At 43.6% G+C, this 18,190-nt stretch overlaps 1 protein-coding gene across 1 annotated transcript in view; it reads right to left on the bottom strand.

The window, feature by feature from the left end:
- Positions 1–4,707: 4,707 nt before the first annotated feature.
- LOC311235601 (uncharacterized protein) overlaps positions 4,708–18,190 on the bottom strand; it is a gene marked incomplete at its 3' end in the record, with an annotated part of 110,679 nt that continues 97,196 nt past the window's right edge. The window contains exons 5-6 of the mRNA XM_084323066.1: positions 5,221–5,376; positions 4,708–4,910 (exon numbers count right to left, since the gene is read on the bottom strand). Coding sequence (XP_084179192.1) covers positions 4,708–4,910; positions 5,221–5,376 — 359 coding nt within the window. The remainder of the gene's footprint in view (positions 4,911–5,220; positions 5,377–18,190) is intronic.

The raw sequence follows: 18,190 nt of genomic DNA, 5'->3' as shown, positions 1-18,190 counted from the left end.
GTAAGCTCCTACGGGAGATTCTCTATAACAGTATCTTATCTGTATCTGTATGCTGGTTCATCTCCGGCGTGAGACGAGGTGCCAGCCACTCCAGACGTCTAGCCTGCGCGCTCCTACTCCATCCCTGTAAGCAGCTCTGGCCCTCGCCCTGTCCGAGGCCTTACCCTGTTTTCTCTGTCCCTGTCTCCAGCCCGCCTCCCCGGGCCTCTGTCCCTGTTCCCCTCTCCAGTGCCCCTGTTCCTGCCCTGTCCTTTGCCCTGGCCCTGTTCCTTTAGCCTTAGCCCCTTAGCCTGCTCGCCTCTTAAAGGCACAGTGCCAATTTTCCCTAATTCTTGTTTCCAGTATTTTGTGTTCTCCCTTAGCCTGCTCGCCTCTTAAAGGCACAGTGCCAATTTTCCCTAATTCCTGTTTCCAGTATTTTGTGTTCTCACTTAGCCTTCCCCTTAGCCTGCTCTCCTCTTAAAGGCACATTGCCCTTTTTCCTTGTTCCAGTGTTTTTGTGTTCTCCCTTAAAGGGACAGTGCCGCTTTTTTGTTTGTATTCAATAAATGCCCTGTCTTGGCTTACTCTCATACCTGTCTTGTGTTGTGCGATTGGGGTCGGTTACAAACCATAACAATTATTATGCAAAGTCTAGGTGATAAGTGCCGGCAGCCGGGGTATACGGGCCGAGAGTCATTTTTGTGTCGTCGCGCCGTATACCGCGACCGGCACTTATCACCTAGACTTTGCATAATAATAGGATGCGCGTACTTCTGCCTCAGTGACGAAGCCCAAACGTCGTTTGACCGCGTATGCCCAGCACTGCACCCCTGCCTAAAACCTACAACTGTGATTCTGCCATTGAGCAAGGCACTTAGTTCCCAGCAGCTCCAGTGGAGTTGGATGTACTTTATACAATGGCATGCACATTTCTTGATTCTGATTGGCTGAAACAGTCAAGTTAGACGTTGTTATTTCGTATAACACACTCCACGGGACCCCAGATCCCTCCCACAACCGATTTTTTTTTTCTATGAGACTGAATGAATCCGCCATAGACAGACAAATGGAAGTATGAATATATTTTGAACGAATCCTCCAAAAAAGATAGTCAACTGGAATATGTTAGTTCGTTACACATATGTTGGATTATGTAATTGGTTTGTCATGACCCATTGTGAAACAAAAGAAAAATCACGGATAAAAAAAAAAAAAATAGCCGTCACACAAAGCGATTTCACTGGATGTCCCGGACACAATGAAAGTATGGATATATTCGTAACGAATAATTAAAAAAAGATACAGTCAACTGGAATATGTTAGTTGTTTACACATATGTTGGATTATGTAATTGGTTTGTCATGACCCATTGTCAAAACAATAATAAATCGCGGGATTTATATGGTTTGTTGTTAGATGGCATGCTTTGTAGCACCTGCCTCTGCTTCTAGACACGGAGGCAACTTTATTTTTTGACCTACTTTTTCTGTGGATGGTTTTGTGAATAAATCTCCATTATGCTTCAATTACTGTGTGTTTATTGTATAGCAATAAGGTTGGGTGAATTGGGCCATTGTATAAAAGCATTACATCACTTGAAGTCGTGTGTTATACTGATTAGATCACGCCTAGGGGGGTATAACTACCCTCCGCTGCGCGTCTAGGCGTGATCTAATGAGTATAACACACTCCCGCGCGTGATGTAATGCTTAAATAGACAACTCCCAGAACCACAGGAGTTAATAATCCATGCAACTTTGTTGTGTTAAACCACTAGTTACAATGCTATACGCGTCTTGGTATTTTGCTGAAAAAGAGTGTTACCTTTCCCTAAATAAATGTTGAGACACACACACACAATATATGCATTTTTTATTAGCAATGAACAAAAAAAATCATTTACTTCATAAATGAAAAAGAAAATAGACACAAAACTCATGCAATATATCCCACATGCCTTAATACGCACAGAACATGCATTGTGCTCCGGTTCTTCACTCAATCACCATGTAATAATAATATCAAAGCAGAGAAAGTCTGCTGCTTTCTGAAGTCTGAAAGTCTTCATTCTAGCGGTTAGTCACAGAAATCTGCCCTGGTCTATAGTTTGGCTTTGGGCTGCATTCAAATACAGGCCTATAGTGCAGGAGTGATACCCAAAGAGAGCCTTCTTTACTGTGAGCAGCACAGGTGTGATGTTGACGTGGCTCCGTAGCGGGTTAGTCTGGCCTCATTAACTGAGACGTTAGAGTGTTATAGAGATTTTCAAGGATGTCACTCGAAAGATACAATTCACTTTTAAATGCAGTTTTTTTTAAGCATCTTCTTGGCCTGCTTGCCAGATAGAGCATCACACATGAAGAAATGAGGAAAAGCAGTTGGAGCGTGCGAGACAGCGACTCGTCAGATTTTATTAAAACAGAACAAAAAAAACAATTTCTTGATTCAGAACAATTTGATCATGGATGAACAAAATATTCAATGGGAATGGTTGATTTGAATTTCATGGACTTTTTAAGCACCTTGTTAAAAAAGGAATTCCAGGCCTTGATTTATAATTTGTTTTTATCAAGCACTTTAAGCACTTCAAGGGTGTGTGTCCTGCCCTCTGCTCAGTGAATCAACAGTAGAATGAGAGTCTGTATACCGTGGGTCAAATGGTGGCTGGAACAGCAGCCTGGCAGCTGAGGTCTGACACCACAGGCAGCAACACGGTCTCACCAGAAAACTAGTACTAATCCAGCACAGGAAAAAAAACTACATAATGTACGTTATGTTATAGCCATGAATTATGTATTTACTGTATTGTATCTGCAAAAGGTCCAAAACAAAAACGCATCAACCAGGAGTTGAACCAACAACAAAAGATTTTCTGAAAATGTAAAAAGTTCAAAGAATTTGAATATATAATATATGTACTTATTTGTAATATATACACATGTTAAATTTTCGATACAATACGTAAATATATTACCTATGGCTATAACATAATAGCTTTTTTTCCCTGTGATCGATTAGTACATTTATTTACATATTTTTAAGTGAGATCGGGCTGCCATTGGTTAGCGTTAACCGAGTGTGTTAACATCACCATTACACCGGTAATCTCAATAAGGACCGCCCTCTAGGGTGTTCTGAATTTAATACAATGGTTAAAGACGTCTTCAAAAGGAGTGTATACACGTGAATAATACAAAAAAAATAAAAAATAAAAACAAGAGGATGTCATAAAAATGGTCACTTTATCTCCCATGGTCTCCATACTATTTGGAAGCTGTACTTTATAAGAATGACATCGCTGCCTCTTTGACTAGTGAGACAGCTTGGCTGGAACCACCCATTGTAGTGTTATTGTCTATATAATGATCTTAGCAGAAATCTATGAATTTGAGGAAACAGTATGTAAATGTTTCTAAAATTGAGTATACCTAATGTCTTTCTGAAACTGAGTATACCTCATGTCTTTCTGAAACTGAGTATACCTAATGTCTTCTTGAAACTGAGTATACCTAATGTCTTCTTGAAACTGAGTATACCTAATGTCTTCTTGAAACTGAGTATACCTAATGTCTTCCTGAAACTGAGTATACCTACTATCGTTCTGAAACCGAGTATACCTAATGTGTTCTTAAAACTGAGTATACCTAATGTCTTCCTGAAACCGAGTATATCTAATGTCTTCCTTGGTCAAGGTGGGGGGGTTGGCTGATATAGGGGGGTTACTCTTTAGCTGACAACAGGTAGATGCATACCATCACATACAGACCTAGAATCATAAGAAGAGAGACAGTGTCGCCATAGAAACATTAGACAATGGATTCCCCGTTACCACTCACATTGTATGCAATACGCAGCATTGTTTCCCAGTGCTGTTTAAACGTTGGGGCTGTGACCCATCCTCTTCATATTATTCTAGCAGGAGACCAGGGTTGTTATGTGTTATTATTAAACACATGTGTTATTATTATAAAAAAAATAAATAAAAAAAAGGTCTACACATGATGACAAAACATTCAAGCTTCCTCAACAACAACAACACCACCAGAGGTTTGGTGACCGAGGATGCAGAATTGTCATTGGAACATCAAGGAATGCTGTAGAACGCTTGTCCCATGACACCCCATTAATACTTTACTTGAGCAAATGGTAACACAACCTCATCATACATATAAACCTTGGCTGCCCCCTTTGGCTTAATTCCATTCTCAAATCTTGGACCCTACTCTTTCCTTGGCTGCAATTCTCCCTCTTCATTCTTCACCTGCTCATTATTCATCTGGTTCTACACCTCTATCACAATCCCTCCATCCCTCTTTCTCTATCCCTTCCACATGCTTTTAGTGTCTCACTTACTACATACGCACACACACACACACATGGATGCACGCAGGCACACACAGGCACACATAAACACCAGTGAGGAAGATAGACAAATGCAGGTAGACCAAGATAAAAGCAAGACACACACTCCCACACTCGCTAACAAACACACACACACACACACACACACACACACACACACACACACACACACACACACACACACACACACACACACACACACACACACACACACACACACACACACACACACACACACACACACACACACACACACACACACACACACACACACACACACACACACACACACTATGTTAGTCAGACCATCATTAATTCATCCTCATGTACAAAAGAAAATCCCATAATCATTTCCCTCTTCTCTCACAGAATGACTTCTCTCTTTCCTTTCACTTTCTCTTTCTCCTCCTCCTCCTCCTCCTCCTCCTCCTCCTCCTCCTCCTCCTCCTCCTCCTCGTCATCTCCGTGGGGGGGTCTGAGGAGGCTATAGTGGTGGGCACTTCCTTTTGAGTTGACCTTTGACCCTGGCAAGAAGGCCGACTGACCAATCACAGGTCTGTTGCATTCTGGGAAATGTGAGGAGAAAAAGTAAGTTAGCCCATATGGAATTTAACTATATTAAAATGTATAGTATTCTTGTGTTTTTATGTACAGACTATGGCGAATTACCACATAAATACTACATATTTGGTTTACCACCAGCATTTCTACATAGTGACATACAACAAGTGATATACAACAAGGAATACAATAGTTTTATTATAGCTCATTTTCAATTAGGGACTAGGGTGTGATAAGTGTAGTTAATACAACAATATGTGCCTGCCTATGTGCGTGTTTGCGTTTTGGGAGTGTGTAAGATTCCAACCCTCCCACCTGTAGCCAGCGTCGGGGTTAGCTTGAGGCTCTCCTGCGCCTCCTCATTCTCTTCCTCGTGCTCCTCCTCCCCAGAGGAGGGTTCATCTCTCTCTACGGAGCCAGAGGAGTCCAGGCCAAGAGCCTTCATGTGAGCCTGAGCCATCCTCTGGACATCTGAGAGAGAGAGAGAGAGAGAGAGAGAGAGAGAGAGAGAGAGAGAGAGAGAGAGAGAGAGAGAGAGAGAGAGAGAGAGAGAGAGAGAGAGAGAGAGAGAGAGAGAGAGAGAGAGAGAGAGAGAGAGAGAGAGAGAGAGAGAGAGAGAGGGTGAGAGGGTGAGAAGGTGGGAGAGAGAGAGGGGGGGAGAGAGGGTGAGAGAGGAAGAGAGATTGAAAGATTGAATTTAAAATACTTTCTACATACGCTCCAAGCTGCACTAGAATGTACAGAGTGGAGTGTGTTCCGCGACAACACAGATAATATTAATGACTACATGGAAACAGTGCTGAACTTTGTTTGTACTTTGGTAGAAGAAACAATCCCCTCTACCACAATTAGGGTTTACCCAAACCAAAAGCCTTGGGTAGACAAATCCGTCCGCGAAGCTCTGAAGGCACGCACCTCAGCCTGCAACGGCGGGCTTGTGACAGGCAACATGAATGACCACAAGGTGGCAAGATACAATGTTAGGAGGACAGTAATAGAAGCAAAAAGGCACTACAGGGATAAAATTGAACTTCAATATGAACAGGCTGACTCTAGAGCTATGTGGCAGGGCCTCAGAACGGCGACCCCCTCTGCGTGCCCCCCTGTCTCCGGAGGTCTCGTAGCGGTGACCGGAGTGCCGGATGTCCCGCGATGATGTCGGGGAGTTCGCGACCCTCTCTACGCCGCCCCCTATCTCCCTGTCTCCGGCTGTCCCTGAGCAATGACCGGAGTGTTGAATGTCCCGTGACTAAGACGGGGAGGACGTGACCCTCTTTGCGCCGCCCCTGTGCCTCAAATAGATCCGCTATCAGCTCTATCTTTAATCTTTCAAAATGTTCAGTTGCTATTGCATGCACTCATCTGTGTTTCACTACACACATGAGTGCATGCTTACCAACTGTCCGTCTGCAACACTACTATCACCGACATCTAAGAAGGGAGATCCCCCCTTGAATGGCCCTTCTAAGGTTTCTCTCCTCCACACTGCCTGTGGAGCTTTTTTCCCTATTGTTAGGTTTTAGTGAGTTTTTCCTTACCTTCGCGTGGGGTATGTCTGGGAGTGCTTGCATTCTTTCATTTATTTGCATTCATCTAAAAATGTTTGGACCTTATGGTGTTCTTGTTCTGTCCTTGACTTATTGTTATGTTTTCTTCTTGACTTGTTTAAAGAAGACCTGTACGGCCCATGGGGACATTAACGTGTGTTGTCGGGCCCTATAAATAAATTTGATTTGATTTGACAGATTACAAAGGCACCTCCCTCAAACTGAACAGTGACATCCAATTGGCAAATGATCACAATACCTTCAATGCGAGGTTTGAGGCTGGAAATAACAGCACCAGCCTACAAACCACTGCAATGGAGGGGGGGGGGGGCACTGCTGATGGAGACTCAGTGTTCAGGATAACAGAACATGAGGTGAGGAGGACCTTTAAGAAAGTGAATATCAGGAAGGCAGCAGGACCGGACGGTATCCCTGGCCGCGTCCTAAAAGTCTGTGCCGACCAACTGGCCCCCGGGAATTCACTGACATATTTAACCTGTCCTTAGAACAGGCTGTCATCCCCACCTGTCTGAAGAAGTCCACCATCATCCCTGTACCCAAAAAATCCAAGCCCGCTTGCCTCAACGACTACCGCCCTGTAGCCCTCACCTCCATAGCCATGAAGTGCTTTGAGAAGCTAGTGAAGGGCTACATCTGTTCCTCCCTCCCCATCAACCTGGACCCCCTGCAATTTGCATACCGCCCTAACAGATCCACGGAGGATGCCATAGCCCATGTGCTGCACACAGCAGCATCACACCTGGACAAGAGGCAGGGGAACTATGTGAGAATGCTGTTCATTGACTACAGCTCAGCATTCAATACCATAGTCCCCTCCAAACTCATAGCCAAGCTCAGGGACCTGGGCTTGAACTATGACCTCTGCCAGTGGGTCTTGGACTTCCTGACGGGTAGACCCCATGTGGTGAGAGCAGGCAACTGCACCTCCTCATCCATCACGCTCAACATAGGGGCCCCCCAGGGCTGTGTTCTGAGCCCCCTCCTCTACTCCCTGTACACACATGACTGCGTGGCACAGCGGAACAACAACACAATCATCAAATTTGCTGATGACACAGTAGTGGTGGGCCTGATCTCTGCCAACGACGAGAGGGCCTACCTGGAAGAGGTAGAGAATCTGTCACAGTGGTGTCAGGAGAACTGCCTCTCCCTGAACGTCAGCAAAACAAAAGAGATGATTGTGGACTTCAGGAGGTCGGGGGTCAAGGACTACAGCCCCCTCAGCATCGACGGGGCACCGGTTGAGAGAGTGAACAGTTTCAAGTACCTCGGAGCCCACATATCCGAGGACTTGACATGGACCACACACATTGACAGTGTTGTGAAGAAGGCACGACAACGCCTCTACTTCCTCAGGAGCCTAAGGAAGTTCCAAGTCAGTCAGAAGATCCTTAGGAACTTCTACTCATGTACAATAGAGAGCATCCTGACTGGCAACATCACCTCCTGGTTTGGGAATAGCACTGCACAAGACCGTAGCAGACTACAAAGAGTGACACGCTCAGCCGAACGCACAATTGGAGGGGGGCTTCCCACCCTCCAGAACATTTACAACAAGCGGTGCAGGGGGAAGGCTAAGAGAATCATCAAGGACTCCAGCCACCCGAACAACTGCCTCTTTGAACTGCTGCGGTCAGGCAAGCAATACCGGAGTCTTAAGGCGAGCACAGAAAGACTCAGAAGAAGCTTCTATCCCCAGGCCATCAGGCTGCTCAACGAACAATAAACACTATGCAACAACCATCAAATGCACACAGCACACACTCACTTAAACAAACAACACACTGCAGCACCCACTCTCCACACTTTAGATCACCTAAACACACTTTACACTTTATATTTATTGGTAAAGGATTTGCACTACAACTCGTACACCTTACTGTAAATTGTACCTAAATTGTACCTCATCCCATTTCTGCTCTGCACTATATAGTATTGTATATTAGTACATTGCATAGTATATTGTATATTGTATGGTAACTCAGTTCCTTCTATTCTGCATCGAACATTGTACATATGTCTATACTAAACACTGTGACCTCTATTTTTACTTCTATTTTACATGCTATACTATTTTATTTCATTTTATTTCATACTTATCTTGTCTAGCACAGTCTTTGGAGCGTAACAGTAAGAAGCATTTTGTATAAAAGTATTCTGTACTTCTGTATGACAACTATTAAAGAAACTTGAAACTTGGTAAACGGTACCCTATCCCCCCCCTCCCAGTGAGCTGTGGTGTTCCACAAGGTAGCATACTAGGTCCGCTACTGTCCTAATTTATGCAAATGACATGTCGTCAGCTTGTGACTGCAACTTGTTCCTGTTCGTGGACGACTCAGCCCTGCTGGTCTCTGACAAGAACAAGTTACAGGTTGAAAAAACCCTCAGCTCGGAGCTAGGCAAAATCTGCACCTGGCTCGCTGATAACAAACTATCATTACACCTGGGTAAAACAGAGTCCATTTTCTTCGGTTCAAATAACAAACTCAGCAAGACCGACGGCTTCTCAGTTACAGTGGGTGACAATATTGTCACAAGGAAAGATTAAATTACATACCTAGGTTCCATCCTAGAGGCAAATCTTTCCTGTGACAAAATGGCATCCAATGTAATAAAAAAAGTCAACCAACGAACTAGATTCTTGTACCGGATCTCCTCTCTGGTAAACAAGAATACCCTGAAGACTCTGGCAGGAGCACTCATTCAAGGGTACTACGACTATGCTTGCACCTCATGGTACCAAAGCACCTCAAAAGCGCTAAAAACAAAATTACAAACACCACAAAACAAACTGGTCAGACTACTGCTTGAGCTTACTCCTAGAACCCACCTCACCCCTACCCACTTTGACAACCTAGGATAGCTTAGAGTAGACGACAGAGTACAGCAACTTGCAATGGGCCTGGTCTACAAGATACACTACACAACTAAGGTACCCATGTACATGTTAAATTACTTCCCAAAGGTCAGTGAATACCACGATCACAACACCAGAGGGAGCTCCACAAATCATGTTAAACCCAGATTCGGCTCAAACAAGGGACTAAACACGTTTAGCAATTATGCCACAACAATGTGGAACGCCCTACCCACAGCTGTAAAGGAATGTGAATCACTACCCACTTTCAAAACCACTCTCAAAGAGCACCTACAGGAGACTGCAATTCGAAACTGGCCCCTGTAAATGTCCTAACCCAACCCCCTCCAATGTACAGTAAATGTCCTAAACCAATAATACACGAGACCCTCTTCTTGGGACCAAGTAAGGATTTGTGGATAATCCAATGTACAGTTACCCCACCCCGCACATTTTTGCAAGTCCAAAATTAATGTTGTTGTTTACATGTTGCAGGCGTGTATCCCTACTTCTCTTTTCCCCCACATGGAATGCACCTGATTGGATACATGACTGGTGCTCTAGTGTGACATCTGGTGGCTGAATGTTATCTATACAGCACCTTTAAATAAAAATAGGAAAGTATTTGATGTACCAATGTATTTTATATAACATTCAATTCTTGATCCATTGACCTCTAAATGTGATGTTACAGTGGTATGTGGTCCAGTTATGCTGCTCTGATTACATCCTCTCAAAGTAGGCAGGCTTATCGACGTATGTATTGCTATTAACACTTTGAGTGCCACGGACGCTTTATGTCGTTAGTTCATACCGACTGTTGAATGCCAGCAACGCTATATAGCGTTTGTTTGTCGTTTTTTTTCATTATTAGCGATTTGAATTCATAATTCATCAATCGAGCCTCAGGTTAGTGCAGCAACCTCTCTCTGAGCTCCATTGGGAAAATACCGCCCCCTATCGTCTCTCCCTGTGTAACTGCACCCCATTGGATTAGACTGGGGGGGGGGTCCAGTTTCCTCATTTTACTTTTCCGGCAAGCCATCTGAAGAGACCGAAGTGATTGCCGAGCCAGAAAACAGTGTGGAATACATATTTACAGTACCCAGCGCTGAATCAATAAACGCAATCGATATTTGGAATGGCGATCAGGAATTGGAATAATCTTTTTGGAGAACATCTAATCTGAGGTAAGGAATCTATTTTACCAGTCTTGGTGTAATCGGATCTGTTTTCACAAAGATATCAGTGTTTGCCCTTCTCTAGCGTGCATAAGTACACATATACTATCGATAATCTAGCGTTTATTTGAAAACGATTCATAAATAGGCCGAATTCTTTTTTGTGTATTCCAGAATATTCCAGTAAATGCCGTTTATCACGGAATATTTATATTTTCCTGAAACTTTCAAGAAAACAAAGGCTTTTCAAATTGCTATAAAACGGAAATGAACCGATTAAAAAACAATCCGTTTCGACAATATTGACTGCAAACAAGTCATTGATAAGCGACGGGCAGATTAGACACATAGCCATAATTTAAGACATAGATTATGCGTTCACAACGCTATCATTGAAGTGGGTGCTGGCATTCAACCATGTTTTACCATGTTAACCAGTGGCACTGATAGTGTTAAGGCTGAGACCACTTAAAAAAAAATTGCATGTGTAAAAAAAAAGAAAATATTTAAAAATACTTTTTTCTTAACCCTTTCTCCGCCGATGACGTGTTTACACGTCTTTCCTCGCCATGCGTAATCTGCCAATGACGAGTTACGGCGTCTTTGAGATCAATATTTCATATTTTCGTCATGGTATTCACATTTCACCCACGGAATCTTAGCTGGTGTTGTAGGACTCCACTCAACTCTGTAACGCTTCAATTCCGCCACCTGGTAGCCGATCGGCGAGTTGCCAAAACCGGAAGTGGCCGAAAGTGCTTAGTCCGTCCCCTATTCTGTCCGGCCACTCGCTATCGCTCGCGGGACTCTATCCAGACACCGTGCATATCGATCCGTTGCCATAACTCAATAAACAACATGATTGGACGTGTATTAGTATTATACAAACCGGAAACTGGATCACCTAGATCAACATCCCATAATAGCGATCTTTTTGCTCCACGCTCATCACCAAACGGTAAGAGGAGACTGGGGTGAGTTTCAGCGTTTTTCTTTACCATTTTCGATACAAACTGCTCTGATCTATATATCACCCATACTACATAAATCATTTAACGTCGGTCATAGAATTATAAACGACCCCCCCTCCCCCCTCCGGTCAACCGCAGATGATCAGTCAACACGTCTAGGACCGTGTACAGTTGAAATGTTTAATCTGGCGTCGATCGGTATCAAACTGCATTTGATGATCTAATATATGCATTTATGGCTATATCTCACGTTCTATGAAATACTGCAGAAAACGATAAAAACATATTTATACTCTAGACCGTATTATTGTATGAATGTGTGAATGAAAAAGTAAAACGTTCCTACATCCTGAACGATAGATAATTGATGTTGAATGGGCCATAGTAATGTCAATTTAGCAATACAATTAAAAAAGTTATAGCCCTGCAAAGAAGGTGAACATCTCCATAGACAAATAGAGCTGGCAGAGAGGCTACAAGGATGGATATAAGCTCCGGCAATGAATGGGTTAAAAAATATACATATATTTATTTAACCTTCGTTTGTGTCAACTACAGCATCGTAAAAACTACAGTGAGTGCATGTGACACACACACACAAACTAACGTTAAATAATATTTTTTTCTTTTTTTATCTTTCTAGGGCTTAACTTAGTGTACAAGCAAATGTACCCTACTTCAGTACTAGAATAAAAAAAATACTTAGTTACTTTACACCACTGGTGAGTGACTTTGTGAGTTAGTGACATAGCCGGTCTAAGTGGTCCTTTGCTTTGCATTTAATTTTTTTTTATCAATTTGGCCCAGGTTGAACACAACTGCATTAGGATATCTCTGACCATTACAGGGAACATCTTATGTATCTTTTCAACAATTCTATATGAAGGAACAAGTCTAAATCCTCCAGTGTATTGAACATGCTGTTTTTATTTTTTTTATTGATCTTTTTTCCCCTCCTTTTTCGGTTTTTCTCCCATCCCAATGTTAGTCGTTATGCCAATTCCCAATCCCCTTCCTGGTCGCGTGTATCACTTCCGCAACGGATTTAGTCGGATTTCGGTTTCCGGGTTCGCCTGATTGGCCACTAAGCCCACGTGACCCTACGCTAGCACGCCCCCCTTACCCCGCTTATGCCTGAGAGTCACACACAGCTAGCGGCAGGCAGAGAGCCTTGCTACTACTAGCCGAGTGATGAATGAAGCTGTATCTGTTTCACCTAACAGCACTATTGCTCCGTGATCATAGCCATCCATCTCTAAAGCTAACCACTATTTGTAAAAGCCACAACCACGTTACCATATGTAATAATGTAAATCATTGTGTCGTTGTACATATTGTGTATACACCGTTAGAAGCTAACGTAGCTTAGCTTGGTAGCTATTGTTGTGCTAACGCCATCCCGACACCCAGCTTGTTGGCCAGCATGAATGCCCGATGTAGAAGGCATAGACGCAGGTCGCTTGTTGGCCGGCATGAGTGCCCGATTTGGGGTGGTTCTCTCCTCTTTGTGTGCCTTTGTCCTTGCGGGTGTTCTGCCGGGGGAGCTTGTGGACGCGACAATAGTGGTGGTTGTAGGGTGTTTGAGCTTGTAGCGCTAGTTAGCTCATAGCTATAGTTAGCTTCTAACGGTGTATACACAATATGTACAACGGCACAATGATCAAACACCTTATAAATACTATTTATAAATACTATACATGTCCATAAGTTCCCTGGCAGAATACTTGTGAGGACAAGGGTATACAAGGAGGAGAGAACCATTTTAAATCGGGTATTCATGCTGGCTAACAAGCTGGGTAGCTATGAGCTAACTAGCGCTACAAGCTCAAACACCCTACAACCACCACTATTGTCGCGTCCACAAGCTCCCCCGGCAGAACACCCGCAAGAACAAAGGCACACAAAGAGGAGAGAACCACCCCAAATCGGGCACTCATGCCGGCCAACAAGCGACCTGCGTCTATGCCTTCTACATCGGGCATTCATGCTGGCTAACAAGCTGGGTGTCGGGATGGCGTTAGCACAACAATAGCTACCAAGCTAAGCTATGTTAGCTTCTAACGGTGTATACACAATATGTACAACGACACAATGATTTACATTATTACATATGGTAACGTGGTTGTGGCTTTTACAAATAGTGGTTAGCTTTAGAGATGGATGGCTATGATCAGGGAGCAATAGTGCTGTTAGGTGAAACAGATACAGCTTCATTCATCACTCAGCTAGTAGTAGCAAGGCTCTCTGCCTGCCGCTAGCTGTATGTGACTCTCAGGCGTAAGCGGGGTAAGGGGGGCGTGCTAGCGTAGGGTCACGTGGGCTTAGTGGCCAATCAGGCGAACCCGGAAACCGAAATCCGACTAAATCCGTTGCGGAAGTGATACACGCTTCCTGGTCGTTGCGCACCTACCCCCTACAGTCGGTCTGGGAGAGTGGAGGCTATCACATGCTTCCTCCGACACATGTGTAGCCAATCAACTGCTTCTTTTCACCTGGCAGCGCGGACTCTCACTGGGAGAGTGTAACGTGTGGAAGGATCACACTACCTCACCCAGATCCTTCCCTTGCTGTGCAGGCGCCCCGACCGAACTGTAGGAGTCGCTGTTTACAACGACCAGGACCCACCCTCACCGGCTTCCCACCCACTGACACTGCCAATTGTGTCAGCACGGACGGTCGACCAAGCCGGAGGTACCGCTGCCAGTCGGATTCGATCCCACTGTCTCTGCGGTGGTAGACAGACGCTTAGTCTGCTGCGCTACCCGGCTGCCCGAACATGCTGTTTTTGGTAGATAATATCACAAACACAATTATAAATAATTTTGTTCCCTGCCTGGCTACCCAACACCCAAAAGTTAAAATAAATTTTTTTACACACTGGGCAGTGCATTAGTTAGGCTCCAAAAAGCACAGATAATTGATTCATCAAAGCGAATGCATCCCTTTTGTTCCCATTGTGACATCGCAGAGGGGAAGTAATCCTGAACAACGTGTTAATCTGAAGACTTCAAACCCTGGCTAAAAACCAAAAGGAGTACAGTACATTATTATGTAAGTTCCCCTAGTGCCTAAACAACATGCAGACACTCCACCACATGTCCCCTTTAACCCGTTCACTACCAAATGGTTAACCCTTTCACTGTGACAAGACAGAAGGTTAACCCTTTCACTGCCACATGATAAAGGGTTAAAGGCCCACTTGCATGTTGTATTTTTGTTCAATAAACAATGTGACTAGGCCAACGGTGACTTTCATGAAGAGGGGAAAAAATGTTGTGAAATTGACCCAGTTTTAGCGTTTTTATCAAACATTTTGTCCGCCCAACCACAACCACGTAGATATTTTAATCCATGGTTCATAACGTGCGCGTGTCATCTTAATGATGACGTCACACAAGGTACAGGGCAGCAGGGGGCCTGAGAATCACAGGCAGGTAGTGGCAGGAAGCAAAGAGCCTTCTTGTTACTACTAGGCTAGCCGAGGATCTAGTATCTGTTTCACCTAACACTATTGCTCCGTGATCATAGCCATTTATCTCTAAAGCTAACCACTATTTGTAAAAGCCACAACCACGTTACCATATTTGTAAATACTCATGTAAATCATTGTGTTGTTGTACATATTGTGTATATAACGTTAGTAGCTAAGTTAGCTAGCTTGCTAGCCAGCATTCTCGAAACTCCTAATATGCCCCGATTTAAAATGGTTCTCTCCTCTTTGTATACCTTTGTCCTCACAAATAAAGTATTCTGCCAGGGAACTTATGGACACGACAGTAGTAGTAGTTATAAGGTGTTTGAGCTTGTAACGTTAACGTTAGTTAGCTATCGTGGTAGCACGTTTCGTGACTGTGATGCACCGAGTGCTATCCGAGGGGCTACTATCGTATCAACATGCCGTGACGTGTAGCTTGCTAGCCGGCATGATGCGTGTGCAGTGCTTTGCCCCACAGGTCTGAGAAGAGGACCTGCACATTTTACTCGTTCCCCAAACTCTTTTAGGGGGCTTTCTTACATGCCCAGATTTAAAATGGTTCACGACAGTAGACATAATGCTAACGTTAGCGGGGTAACGTTAACGTTAGCCAGAGTCATATAGCCAGCTTGGTACTATGACCCGGACGGGGATCAGGTGACAGCCTAACTGATGAATAGAGCTGCTGTACTGAACAACAGGCTGCCTAGTGGTACATGTCGTTCTTTTTTTACGACATTAAAAACCTTATAACTACCTTGTTTCAACCAAAAATGCAGTTGTAGCTGGTCCATCAAAGTCTCACCGACGATTAAACCCATTTGCGTCTTGTAAGGCGTCCATTTGGATCAAGGAAATAGCTTTCTGCACTCGTCAAACTCCATTGTAGTGGATCAGAAGTAGGGGAAAGTTACCTGCAGTGACGTCACGGCACTGATAGCGTCTGATAAGCTTTTTGATTGGCTCCATACATGTTATTCGTGCGTGGACATTTTTAACCCTTTCTGAGTGGAATTTCCGCCGTCAAATGGAAAAAAATGTATAATGAAAATAGATACCAATGATGTAAACTACCCATAATTGAAGAGTAGGGTTTAACCTGCAAGTGGGCCTTTAACCCTTTCACAGCCACACTACAGAAGGTTAACCCTTTCACTATCACACTACAGATGGTTAACCGTCTGTAGTGTGGTAGTGAAAGGTTAACCTTCTATAGTGTGGTAGTGAAAGGGTTAACAGTGAACACCAACACACTGGCAGTTTTTGGTCGTCGTGACACAACAGACATTTAGAAACACTTCCGACAAGTACTGAGACAGTACAGTTCCCCATAGTGCTTGGTACACACACACACACACACACACACACACACACACACACACACACACACACACACACACACACACACACACACACACACACACACACACACACACACACACACACACACACACACACACACACACACACACACACACACACACACACACACACACACACACACACACAGAGAAATACATGGATTTGCACTCAAGTGGAAACACTACACATGCCATTAATGCGGTTGCCACTGTGTGTGTGAACTTGACCAGATGAAGCACTCAAATGAAGAGCCTCTTCAACTGCATTTGTACAGTAATTCCATGAGTGGGTGACCGTGGCCCCATCACCTGGAAGCACAGTGTTTACAGGCTTTAAAGGGGAACTATGTCCATTTTCATTATTCAGACATGTTATTCCTATATATTCCTATATTCCACCCACAAAGCTGGCAGCACCCTGGATCTCATATTCTCCCGGGCCGTGACTCCAGCATAATTAACACCATGGTAACAGTATCAGATCACTTCTTTCTATCCTTTTTACCAACTCTAATGCTAAACCCCCAAACCACCCACTCCAACTCCAACTGTTTAATTCAGACACAACCAACGCTTCCTGTCCCCCTCCACCCTCTCCTCTGACGTCCTGTCTGCTCTCCCTTCAGATATGGCAACCTCCACCCACCTATCTGCCCTCTCAACCTCCTTCGACAAGCTCCGTCCCTGAGCCTGCCAGCCATTCCATACCCAGACCATGGCTGACAGATGCAGTGAGAGAAGAAAGACAGAGCCTGACAGTGGCCGTTCAGGAAGAGACAGCACTGTATCTCTCTCAAACAAAGCCCCATGTTCTCCAGTGTTATCCCATAATATCTGAGTTTGCAATGCATGTCAGGTACCACAACAGAACAATTTTGATTGACAGTCGATTCTGCCAATTACGTCACACCGCTTGCACCCACCTCTGCTGTTCTTACCACCAATTGGCAAGCGCTTATTCTTTTTTTTACTTACGGAAAGTCCGCCATTAGGCTAAACGAGAAATCAAAACAAAACTCCCGCTAATAACGTGAGCTCCCCGCCGCCCACTAGTACCAGCGCTCCGCAGGAGGAGGACCAAACTAGGCATGATGATTTTACTGCAAATAATGTTATAATAAAAGCTTTTCTATACATTTGTCTGATTGATTGATTGAAAACTTTATTAACTGATTGCAGAATGGGTACAATTCAGTACGGGCTCTCTGAGCAAAGGAAGGAACAGCGATATGAAGATACCAATGCTTGCTATGGTCGGGTAAATATGCTGATGTTATTGAACATGTAACTATATGTAACGTTAATGCCACAAAAACGAATGCCTTTGTTAATCATAACGTTGATGGAGTAGCGTGTGTGGGGGGGTTGTGCAGTTTGCTTAACTAAAACCCCATGGTACGCTACTGAAATGTTGTTTTCAAAGTTTGAACATGTGTACTGGTTAGCTCAACACGTTAGCTTAACGTTACATGTAAGTAGTAGAACGAATAATCTAATTCAGATTCAGGGTATGGTCACCCAGGTTCTGAGTAGGGATGGGTATCGTTAGGATTTTATCGATACTACTACTCTTATCGATACTGCTTAACGGTTCGGTACTTTATCGATACTCTTATTGGTTCTTTTTGATTATTTTGCACGAAAAAAAACAATTAATTAAGAACAGAATCGACATTGCTTTATTATTCTTTTATATAACTATATAAATATAAAAATAAATATAAATAAATATTATTTCTTCAGCAGCAACAGCAGCAGCAATGTTTTAAATGTGTCTGAATTATAGACTTTTTATAATTAACAACAAATGTAAGATAAAAAAGTTGGAGTCATACAATACTATTTTGATTGACAGTCGATTCTGCCAAT

Source organism: Notolepis coatsorum (genome assembly GCF_963971535.1).
Source record: "Notolepis coatsorum genome assembly, chromosome: 10".
In the NCBI taxonomy this organism is placed as follows: Eukaryota; Metazoa; Chordata; class Actinopteri; order Aulopiformes; family Paralepididae; genus Notolepis; species Notolepis coatsorum.
The sequence above is the reverse complement of the archived record's forward strand: the minus strand, read 5'-3'. Positions and strand labels throughout refer to the sequence as shown.